This window comes from Cyprinodon variegatus, unplaced genomic scaffold, assembly GCF_000732505.1.
Source record: "Cyprinodon variegatus isolate N-32 unplaced genomic scaffold, C_variegatus-1.0 Scaffold785, whole genome shotgun sequence".
NCBI lineage: Eukaryota > Metazoa > Chordata > Actinopteri > Cyprinodontiformes > Cyprinodontidae > Cyprinodon > Cyprinodon variegatus.
Genome location: NW_015151238.1, coordinates 114,541 through 126,806, shown reverse-complemented (window position 1 = coordinate 126,806; position 12,266 = coordinate 114,541). Strand labels below are relative to the sequence as shown.

General features: G+C 35.3%; 1 protein-coding gene across 1 annotated transcript in view; it reads left to right on the top strand.

Moving 5' to 3' along the window:
• galt (galactose-1-phosphate uridylyltransferase) overlaps positions 1–12,266 on the top strand; it is a 47,074-nt gene that overhangs the window by 18,848 nt on the left and 15,960 nt on the right. Inside the window, exon 7 of the mRNA XM_015396241.1 lies at positions 5,215–5,337. Coding sequence (XP_015251727.1) covers positions 5,215–5,337 — 123 coding nt within the window. The remainder of the gene's footprint in view (positions 1–5,214; positions 5,338–12,266) is intronic.

Here is a 12,266-nt window from a genome sequence, read left to right as displayed (position 1 = left end):
AAAAATGTATTAGGAATATTTCAATTATAGCATTATTTTTAGCATTTATTTAATGGCTCTATTATTGACAAGGCATTGAAAATTGACACTATAACTTAGCTTGTCATTTTCTAGTGCTGATACTAAATGTATATTTAATATCTTCTTTTGTACAATTTTGCGGAGTAGCAAAAGAATCTAAAAAGCCAACTTTTATAATGGTTTTGGTAAACAACCAAAAGGTTATTAAAGGAGAAAATATTACAATGAATTCGAATTCTGGGTAAAAATAAATTAGGATTTTTTTTTACCTAAAAAAATTGTAGCTTTGTTGCACAGAGGAGCAGGAAATATTTTTGATTATTGCATAGCTCACGAGTTGATCGAAATGGCACCAATGCAAATTATAAATGAACTATTATCTTCATTATAGATATGAAATAAAAAGGTTCCACTTAACAAGGAGCGCTAAAAAAGCAGAGCTCTAAGTTTCATCTTTTTTGGGAGAATGTTCAAAACATAAATAAAATCCCACATTTTAAGCACATTAAATAGAAAAAAAAATGCTTTCTTCCTGAGAACAAAAGAAACCTACTAAAAATTTTGCAAAACCTTCACACGTCAGTTTGAGAAGATACAGCCTATTTACTTATCTATGCTGCTTCCTGTTTTCCTTATGTATGAGCACATTAATGTTTTTCAATTTTTAAGATATCCAGTGGCTCTTGTTCAAATTGTAATATATATATATATATATATATATATATATATATATATATATATATATATATATATATATATATATATATATTTCTTTTTTTTTTTTAAATGACCTTGCAGACCACAGTTTTAGTTGAATCTTTGGGTTATTTCATACAGCTTTTCCGCTTTAATACCCATTAAAACTCCATAAAGCTCCAACGCAAGTAGTGCAAATGTCTTCTGTTATGTTCATTGTTGCCCATAAAAAGCGTCCTGAACTGTGATAGAAACGCATTCCAGGCCCAGAGAATGTCAGGATGTGTAAAGCTACACCAAAAGTCAAAGCAGCGTGTCTGTATAAAAGCAAATAAAGCAGAATGTTTCCTTTCAGATATCTGCCATGTGTTTTGAAGCGTTGTGCATAATTTTCTTCAGGGATGCTCACTTGCTCAATCGGAGCAATTGCCAGCAGCTCGTTTAAGGTGAATGCAGTCTGCAAGGAGTATCAGCTGGTGGCTGATGAGAGCAATGCTAGAGCAATGTGTTTGTTTCAGTAAGCAATCAGTATGGCTGATTTAAACTTCTTTGTTGCTTTAGAGCTACTATCGCAGTTTGAGCATAATTCTGTTTGTGCTTTTTTTTTTTTTTTTTTTCTGAATGCATGATACTATTTAGCCTATGGGAACTACTTTAAAGAATCTGTTCATTTTTGTATGTAGGTTTTCTCTAATGATTCAACTAAAGACATGAGTGTAACATTGAATATAGATTATATTTCTGCATTTAGGTAGCCCTATATTATTGATGGTTATAGTTCATATTGAATGAGGAAAAGAGAATATAGAGCAAGGGCTTAATAACAACGTCTATATGTGACAGGAGGTGGGCAGGCAGTCAATACTAATCTGGGGGAGAGATTCAAAAGCAGCTTGAAAAAGACATTTCAGATGAGGAAATGGGAAGGGAATGGTGCTGGGAGGAGCACAATCAGCAGATGTAGGGAAAAAAGAGACAGAGGGCATTTGGAGGTAGATAAAAAAAAAAAAAATCGTCATTGAAGGGTTTGTGCGTCGGAAAAAGATCCACATCCATTTTTACATTGTCTGCATTCATTCGTTTTTTTTTTTTGTAGCTTAGTGAGATAAAATTGCTGTTTTACAGAAATAAAAAATTCAGTGCGCATGGGATTTAAATGGGGTTTTGTAATAAAAAAGTTTGACCGGGCTCTTTGTTAGGTACGCCTGTGTTAAACCAGATGGAACCCCATCATAATAACATAATTATTCTTAAGAAAGCAATTCAACCAGTTGTTATTCTTACATCAGTAAGAGCTCAATATTTATAAAGGAAACTGTGATTTTATTTTTTTTAATATTTGGATCGTTTTTATATTTTACTAGTTTGAATGACTTAAATAGTCTTTGTTTAATATTTGACTAATATTTAATATTTTCCCACCAAATATTTTTAGTTCATTTTAAGACTGTACAGAAACATACTAATAGATTTCTTACAAAGTCTGACGATGCTTTGAAAAGCAGAATTTGATAATTCAATAATAATTCAATAATTGATTGTTTAAGGTCTGCTTAAATGCAAAAAGAAGAAAATATAATACGGAAAAGTATTCAGTCATCCATACATCCTTTTTTCCAGCCATAATTAACCTTTGTATTCATGTTTCAAACAGGCTATGCTTCAGGAATTTATTAATAAATATGTAAAATGTCTCTAAACCCATCATTGTCAGCCTCTATGTAGATTTTTTTATCAGCTTACCAATGGCATGCAAATGGCACCAGGACAAAAGAGAACTTAGAAAACTTTTGTATTGATGCTCATTTTTAGCCCACATTAAGATTAGCTTGATAAGTTGTTCATATCAGTATCACATATTTAAATATGTTTAGGTCAATTGTCTGTTCCTCATTGCAGTGCACAGTATGGGCTTAGTCCAAAATATATGAAACTGATCTTGTAAGGAGGTCGTTTCTATCTGCGACAGTTTGGTTGTTGTTTACAAAGCGAAGGACATGTTCAGAAAAAGAAAAGATAAAAGCAACATCATAAAACAAAGAACCGATTGGAATGATGGAACATTTATTTACAAAGCCAAAATGGATTTTGTTGGCCTAGAAATGCAAACATGTAAAAAAAAAAAAAAAAGAAATATTAACAATTATAGCCTCGTTAAAACTGTTCTATTGTAAATGTTTAAAGTTTGACCTCACAGACAGCTCTCTGGTATGATTAATATATGATTTACACTGGAGAGGCTAGTCCGTAATAAATCACCAGGTTGTGATGGTGTCAGCCCCAGAGTCCTGAAGGCCTGTGCAGAGCAGCATTGTGGGATTCTACAGCACTTCTTTTAGTGATGAAATACCTCCTGTCTTGTTCCAGTACCAAAGAAGACTCAGCCAACAATCTTCAGTGACTATAGACCTTTTGTCCTGACATCCCAAAGCATGAACGTCCTTGAGAGACTCCTGTTTGTCTGAGGCTTGGGGTCAGGGGTCCTGCCAGTAATAAGCAAATACCAGGAGCCCCTGCAGTTTGCTTATTACTGTTGAGTTTGAGTTTGGAGTTTAAGATTCATCATACACTTACTTTGGCAAACCCACTGTCATTTAGACAAGGCAGACAGCAGTGTGAGGATCATGTCCTTAGATTTCTCCAGTGCATTTAACACAATTCAGCCTGACTTACTTTGTCAGAATCTCCAGAAGACTCAGGTGGAGGCATCAACAATTGGCTGGACTAAACCCTACCTAACAAACAGACCGGCTTGTTAGACTGAAGTGTCAGCTGTCTAACCAACTAGTCAGCAGCAAAGGAGCACCACAGGGGACAATACTTTCACCATTCCTTTTTACTCTGTGCACCTCTGACTTCCAATACAAGACAGAGTCCTGTCATCTGCAGTAACACTCAGATGACTTAACGGATGCATTAGTGATGGACAAGAAGCAGTACAGAGTAAAGGGAGCTGGTGAACATCTATGTGGCATCATGTAGAAACAATCATCTGATCTTGAATGTCAATAAAACGGTGGAGAACAAATTCAAGAAGTGACCAGAGTCAAAGCCAAATATTTGCACATTGGATTTTCTAAAGAGACTTTACCTGGAATAATGTGCCTTTGCTAAATGACTTTTATTGATCTTTTCAGCAAAACGAATGAGACCATTTGGTCCGGAGCAAAAATAAAAACAAACGTGGAACAATATTCCAACTGTTAATCTAGGTGAAAGATCTATGATGCTTTTGCTCTTTTACTCCTTTGAAAGGTCTGTAAACCTTACTAGAGTACATTGAGTTCTTTAAGTTCTTTAGTTCTTGTATCTTTACTAGGATATGTCAAATAAAAATTTGATGGCCTATTAAAATTAAAACTAGTCATCACTGGGTCCTTTAGAAAAAAATATGTAGGAAAGGAAAATTCAAAATGGAAGCATTTCAATAGAGAGCAGCCTTTTCCTTAGAGCCACATATATGAATGATAACTAACTCAAAACCTGTGGGTAAAGCATAAGATAAGAGCTTATATGTAAAGAACCAGAAATCTAGGCATTCCAGAAAGATTGAAAGATTTAAAATCTACTCTTTGTCCAGAATTTTTAGCTGCCAACTGATATTTGGTATTTTTAAGACTGCCTTCAGAGTGGATATTTAAAAAGGTTGTTACATCACAGCAATCAAAACAACATATCCTGTCCAAATGCTAATACACATGGGGCCTGCCTGGTCTTCAAAAGGTTTGCATTCTCAAAACAGGTGCAAAAGTGTTGGATACGCAGAGCAGATCTTCAAAGAGCTTCAAAAGTGATTTGTTTTGCATTTCAGCAGCCAGCCCTGTGGAAACCTTTTTTGCGTGCTTGCCTTCAGCTATATCCAGATCGCATTCTTATGAGCAAATGGCGCAAATTCATGGGTGGAGTAATGCAAATCTATACCTTAAGCATGTGTAAACTGATTATCCAGATTTGAGCTAAACTGCTGCCACTGTTCTTCTTTTTTGGTGGTTGTGAAAGTGATGTGCAAAAATATCTGCACTCATTGTTGCCACAAAAGGAGAGATATTCTGCGCACATAGAGACACATTTGGACCGAAAAAAATAATAGAATAATATAGATAAAGAAAATAACTTCTATACAGCAGGATGGCAGACAATTTTTACACAATCAAACCAAATCATTGGAATTATCGTTATAATAAAAATGGCCGAACTTAAATATTGTGGCATTTTTAATAATAAAAAGAATATTGAAGGACAACGTAAAGAGTAATACGGATGGGGGGGTTTGGTCGTCTTAACATTTGCGCAGCAATCTTTGTACATCACCTACTAAGAAAAATTGTACATGCAGTTTAAAGCCATGAAATTTGAATCCTTTGGAAATCAGACCCATTCAGGTTTTTTCTTTTGATTGGTTTTGTGCAACTTACATAAAAAAATGTAAATTTATGAATTCAAAAGGGTGCAAAAAAAAGTCTCAGTTTTGTTTCTCTCATTTGCTTCCTATCCTAGGTGTGGGCCAGCAGCTTCCTGCCCAATGAGCCTGCTCTTTCGGACCGCTGCCAAAGAGCGTACTTTCAGAATCATGGAGAACCACTGCTGGTGCAGTACGCAAAGCAAGAGGCAGAGAAAAAGGTAGAGCTTGAAAATACCACCAGTGGAATATTTTATTCTGTTTCATATTTCGATTGAGTTGCTGTATCACAAAATTACACTTAACCTTTAAGCCTAAACAATTTCACAAACAGCAATTTTAGATCTAATAGCTCTTAAAGTACATAAAATCCTCACAATCAAAAAGGTAAGAGAAGAGGAGCATGCAGGTCACGCAGCAGCAGCAGCAATATTCACTACATTATTCTGAAAAAGCACTATGTTTCCTTCAGGGCAATTTCTGAAAGACCTTTAAAGGTTTACAAAGATGGAAGCGTTGCTATGGCAATGGTATTTTTCATTTTATCAAAATCTTTACCTTAAGAAGCAGTGTTTTTTTTTTTTTTTTTTTAGATTTTGTCTTCACATTTTCTTATTGGGGGGGAACTCATGGAGTCTAAATCAGTGCATGTATTTTATTAGCAAAGTGACGTCATATTGGTGTCCTTTTAGGACCTGTTTAATTAAGGAGTAATTCATGGTTTACTGTGTACAAATATTCAAAAATTAAATAATTCTTGCTGTTACTACCTTTTATTTCTTCCTTCATCCGTCTACTTCCACCCTTTCACTTTCACCTCTATTTTCCTTTATTTTCTCGTTCTCTTGATTTTCCATCCTGTGCCTGTCTCCCAGTCAGCGAAGCGTGTGATTGGACGCCATTGATGCTCATTAGCATAAAGCTGCCAAACTCGTCTTCATCCTACCTGAAGATTAGGGAAACTGTGGGAGCACATTTAGCGTGCTCACACAGAGTTTAGCATGTTACCAAATGTCATATTAGCATCCACTAGGAAAAAACACGCTCTACACCCGAATTAGACTTGACAATTTGAGGAATATTTTCCTTAACTGGTGGGGAAAGGCTTTTCATTTCAGCATACCTAATGTCAGGTTGTATTTAGTAGAAAACCTATGAAATGTTGGTGATGAGATTCTTGATGTAGTCTTTTCAAACGTGTTGACTCTGTAATAGGATTTGCTTTTGCTGTCTTTCTGATTTATTAATGAGCTGAAATCAGGCCTGTTAGACCAAATAAACTTAAGTAAAAATGTATTCCCTTTTAAAATGCGGATTATTTACTGGTCTAAAGGAATAGCAAAGTTTTCAAAAATTCTTATTTCATAACTTTGTGTGAAATTATTTTATTTTATTCAACTTGATGCTGACTTAACCAGCTGTATAGACCATAGCGACGCAACAGTTCCTCTACCCCAGAGGTTATTCCACACTACCAGCCAATACCTTCAAAGCATACTTCCTGCACTTTAGCCACACTTCAAAGAAAGCTACTTTGAGACTTTGAAAACTCAACGCAATCTAATAATATTGCCCTTGAAAGAAATATTGAACCTGTAATTATTAAAATAAATCTATTTTAAAGTACAGTGGGCAACCTGCAATTTAAGTGCTAGTTCACAATCAGACTTAAATCTTGTTAACAAGGCAAAATGAAATAACTAATAACACCTTCCGTTAAACCAGAGGTGTGAAGTAACAAAGTATAAATACTTCATTACCTTACTTAAGTAGAAATTTTGGCTGTCTATACTTTAATTGAGTACTTGTTTGTTACACAACTTTTGACTTCTACTACTTACAACTATTTTTTTGCAATTATCTCTACTTTCTAATCCTTACATTTTTAAAAATAGACTTATTAGTTTTGTTTAATTTTATACCTGTTGGTATTTAAAAAAAATAAATCCATGAAATCCATAAAAATAATTTTATCCAGACAATTCATTTATTTGTTGTGCTGCACCAAATTTTTTGTTCACTGCTTACCAAAATAAATAGTTTTTTAAGGTGATACAAAGTTAAATTTAACACCGTTACCATTAGATATAAAATCAAGAAAATTAATTCTAAGGAAATAATCGTCCGGGATTGTAGAAAAATGTTCCTTTAACAGGCTATTGCAGTAAAGCATCTGTCATTTCTGCATTACTTTCACTTTTATACTTTAAGTAGTTTTAAAAATTGCTCTTTTTCCACTTTTACTCAAGTAAAAAGCTTAAGGTGATACTCTAACTTCTACAAAAGTATTTTTAAAACATAGGATTCTACTACTTGAGTAATTAACATTAATACTTTTGATACCTATACTTTAATCCAAGTGTTGATCTATTCTCACCATCCACTTTATGGTATAATTTGATATTGCTTGATTGAACCCATTAGTTAACCTTTTAAACTGATTTTATTCTTTGTGGCATAGATTCATCAATATGATGAAAACCTTCCACAAAGCTACTTGTATATAACTACATGATTGTGTCTCTAGGTTTTCTGTTCAAATGTTAAATCATTGAATACTTATTTCTATTCACCTGGCTTCGAAACCCTTTGAGATTTGCAGATGAATTGTCTATGTTGAGCATTAGGACAGATGTACCTAATAAAGTAGGCAGTAGAACAGATATACGGTAGCATTAGATCCAGTGTTATAAAGGTTCATATGAAATCTCTCTTGAGCAAATTGTAAGAAAATATCATAAAGATAACGATTAGAATGCACAAAGGAAATCAGCAATATAAACAAGCTTTCAAACCTTTTTCATGAAATCAAGAACATTAGAAACAAACATGAGTATCACACTGCCAAAACAAACAATGTTTAGGTTAGAGGCAGAAATGCTTATTGCCTCAAGAGAGCTTTTCTGCTCACAGCCACCTCCATCTACAAGAACTCCTATTATAATCTTTAGTATCGAATATTGTGCTAATATCTACACACATACGCTTAGTAAAATACAGATCTATTTATATGCAAAAAGCATGTGAAAAAGGTTGCACAATGAGAAATGGGAGAAGTAAAGCAATATTTTTGTATTTTCCTTTTTTATTAAGGTTATACAAAAATCAATCAAAGTATTTACTGAAAGAGGTAAAAATGTTTTAACGTTTAGAGGAACGAGAACAACAATAAGCAGGTTCACTTGAAATCTTTTTCTAGTTTTTTGTTGTGTTATATTCTGTTTGTTTAGTCTTTTAATCAAACAACAAATAAATTGAATCATTATCCCTCTACAGTGCATCCTAAGGCATTTAATAGCAGGCTAGCTGATTTTGCATGGAAATTGCACATTTCCTTAAATGCATGCATGGGTTTTGTCGGAGTTCCCAGTTTGCTTAATCTGACTGTTAGGTTAATTAATTTCTCTAAATTGAGTAGGGTTGAGACTGTGTTGGCTTGTTTTTTTTTTTACCTGTGTGTGTGTGTGTGTGTGTGTGTGTTGACTGTGGTGACTGGGCCTCCTGGATACCATTCTCCCTGCCACCCAGCAAGGATAAGAGGAGGGATTTCACCTGTAATAATGAACATGTAATTCAATGAATAATAATTTCCTTCTAGTTTAGGATAAAAGCAAATGGATGAGTTTTTTTTAAACCTTTGTGTATATTGACCAAAGCCTTTCCCATTCAAAAGATGCTTTTTATTGCAAAGATATTGTGGTTGACATTGTCAATTTATAACACAATGACAATAAAAGGCCCTCATTAAAAAATATTTCTATATTATCTGTACGATTCCAATCAAACTTTTTATTTTACAATTGCTTCACTCATAAGAGGTAACCTTATTGATGTCAACAAGAACAGATTTCAAAAGATGAGTTTTCTGTGTATGCCAGTGAGGCAGTAGTAGCCATTCAAAATTTCCTAACTTACCTTGATGGGCCCTTGGCTGATCCCCTAGAGTTCATTTTTAAACCTCAACATTTGTCCTAAAATAATCTTTTGTTTTCTTGTTTTATTGGTTTAATTCCTATTTTGTTGTGTTTTCTGGATATATTTGAGTTCTTAGCTTATTCTTTGTTTCCTCTCGTCCATGTTGAGTGTGGTACACACCATGTTACCCTCTTCCAAGGTGGGCTGAGAGTGGTTATAGTGTCCAGAGTGTTCCTTAGACTCAGCAGACAGTTTTCCTCGATATCCTCCAGGCTGGGCTCTGCTGGGTCCATTAAGGCTGGTTCTAGAGGCCTGCGTGGGACAGATTTTCCAGTCCCGCGCCCGCCCACTCCCGCAAAGAATTATGACTTTCAGTCCCATTCCCGGCCCACCTGTAATAGCTTGTCCCGCTCCCGCCCGCAATTCCTGCATGATTCTGACGTTTGCCTACTACTCAAGGCAATTCATGTCGTTAGTGCGAGGAATTAAACACGCTGTGCTTAGCTGAGCACATTACTGGCAGATTCTTCACTGCATAGTGCATAGCACGTTAGGTGGCACGACCCGCAATGTCCAGCACATTGTGATGTATATATATGATAGACATTGACAGATGATTTATGACTTTATTTTACATTTCATTTAACGTTTTAAAACATGTTTTTAGTTTGTAGGACTGCCCCTTATGAACGCTCCCGCCCGCACTTTGCACTCTCCCTCCCGCCAGCATCAGGGTTTGGTTGAGGTTTGAGGACCCAAAGGCAGAGGCTAAGAGGCAGAGATGAGTTCTTGCAAATTTTTTAATGAATCAACACTGGTAACAGAGGCAGGAATCCAATATCCAACTTAAAATGTAAAACTTAACCAAAATCATGGAGACATCAGGGGAAAAGAGCACATGGAGTCAGGGAAAGGCGAGGAGAGACGAACCAAGACGAGGAGCCAGCACTGAGGAACTGCACAGGGAGAGTATATGTATGGTTGCCTGAACAAAGGGAGGACTAAGGAGCTGATTGGGGGCAGGTGTGAACTGAGGCTTCTAGGGAAAGAGCTAAGGAAATGGAAACCAACACAAGAGGGCGACAGAGGGCAACAAAGAAAAAGCTAAGAACTCAAATATATCCAGAAAACACAACAAAATAGGAATTAAACCAATAAAACTAGAAAACATTGAGCAAACTAAAACTGAATACTTAATAGAAAACATAACAGAACCAATACTGTGACATCTTTGCGTCATAATTTGGCTTGAAGTTGGCAGGGATTTTGTTGGGAGTCAGAGGGAAGTGGGCTGCCATTCAACTGGTGTTTAACTGGGAAGGGTCATTTTGAATGCTTGCTACTGTAGCTGGAATATTCTCCCATGACTCTATTAAGCACTATTAACCATTTTCCAACAGTCATTATCTGCTTTGGTACCAAGTAAAGTTAAATTGAGCTTCACAACAAATCATTAAAGATATAGAAAAAAACTATTTAAAAAACTATTTCATTGTTACAGTTTCTAACAAGACAACAAACTTAAAGAAAATAGTCAGAGCTACAATTTAATGGTTTATTCAAAAGATTTTAGACTTTTTAGAAAATAATAAAAATGAACCTAAAGGATTGTAAGCCAAAGAAGGGCCAAACTAAAGGGTTAGAAGAGAATAAAGCAGAGCATGGAGTTCCAGATACATTTGTAAGAAAGAAAGAAATATGTGATGTGGTCATCAGAGGAATGACCAGGGAATAAGTTAACCTGTTCTACCGGGACTGTGTGAGCATGTGTGTGAGATATGGAAGGTAACATTAAGGCAGTGAGAAAAGCAGGGTAGACACTTGAATCTCCTAGAGAGCTACTCATGGGCACCGACCTTTATAAAATCGGAGCGAAAGCTGGAAGCAAAGTGTTTGTGTGTGAGCGAGTAGCCACGAATGATTTGTCTATAACTGGATAGTTCTTGTTGCTTGTGTGTGAATTTGTCTCCCTTTCTTTGCACTTGTCTCCCGGACCCAAGGTTAGGGGCTGTAAATTGGCACATTGGAGTGGTTGGAAGACTCTGAATTGGACTTTAGTTCCCTAGTGACACTCTCAACTTTGAAACAAAAACTTTCTAAGCTAATTGAATAAAACTACTTGAGATTGTCTGTCTGTCAGGTGTCTTTTAGGATATCCTCTGCTTCCACTCCATGTCCTCTTTTCTTCCATCTTTATCCTGCTCCTTTTTAATCCTGTTTAAAAGAGTAATAGAACAACAGAGAAGCCGCACAAGTGAAACTAAGGTCAAAAAGGAAAAAAGAGAAGAAAAAGGAGACATAGACTTTAATATTAAATCAGCTAATTCATAAAACAAGTGCAATTCAGTGTTTTACTGAATTATTTCTTGGAAATTTTTTTTATCAATTTCCAACTATCCTGAACATATTTATTTGGAATTTTATGTTATAGACTTGCTAAAAGTAGCACGTAAATGTGAAGTGGCAGGATGCCGTAAGCAAGGGTGAACAGCAACAGGGCTCTGCTGAAATAAAATCAAATGTAAAAATGTGGCTGTCTGTAAAGGAAACTAACCTTTCACATCAACTTGACCACAGATATACATATAAAAATTAGAATCACTTACTTTATGGAAACACATTTTTAGGTCTTTATTTAGCTAAATCTGACCAGTTCATAATAGGTTGTCCATTTGGGTTTAGTATATATTTTTTGTTAATTATATATATATAATAATATATTAAATGCTGCTTTTTTATTCTCATAGTAGAAATCAAAGCAGGTTGTGCACTTAAACCGAAAACCAAACAATCTGTGTTCCTGTTAAATTACCGTATTTCCTCTGTAGTTACTGAAACACTCCCGTTTCTCCTCTGAATCCATTAATTATTTACTAATGCCTTGCCACGAATAGACCAATTTCAAACAATTTTGACATTTTAAAGAAATCATTCCAGTTTTAAGAGCTGTCTTCATCTTCTTCATGATGCATGGGTCTCACCGTTTAATTTATTCTCACTTTCACCCTGGCAAGAGCACACAGAATGTCTAAGGCTCCAACTGGGCAAACCTGTTTTAAAATGCTGAGTATCTGCATAATGCACACTTAAATCAATACAGTAAGTTAATTTGGCCATTTTTTTTAGGTTTTGCTCGTTTTTGCTTAACTAGAGGGGACATTTATAAGGTCTTTCTTCAGCTTTGGTTTAGTTAAATTATTTTAGTTTCTCAATATTCTGGGAGCCCACCTGAGTT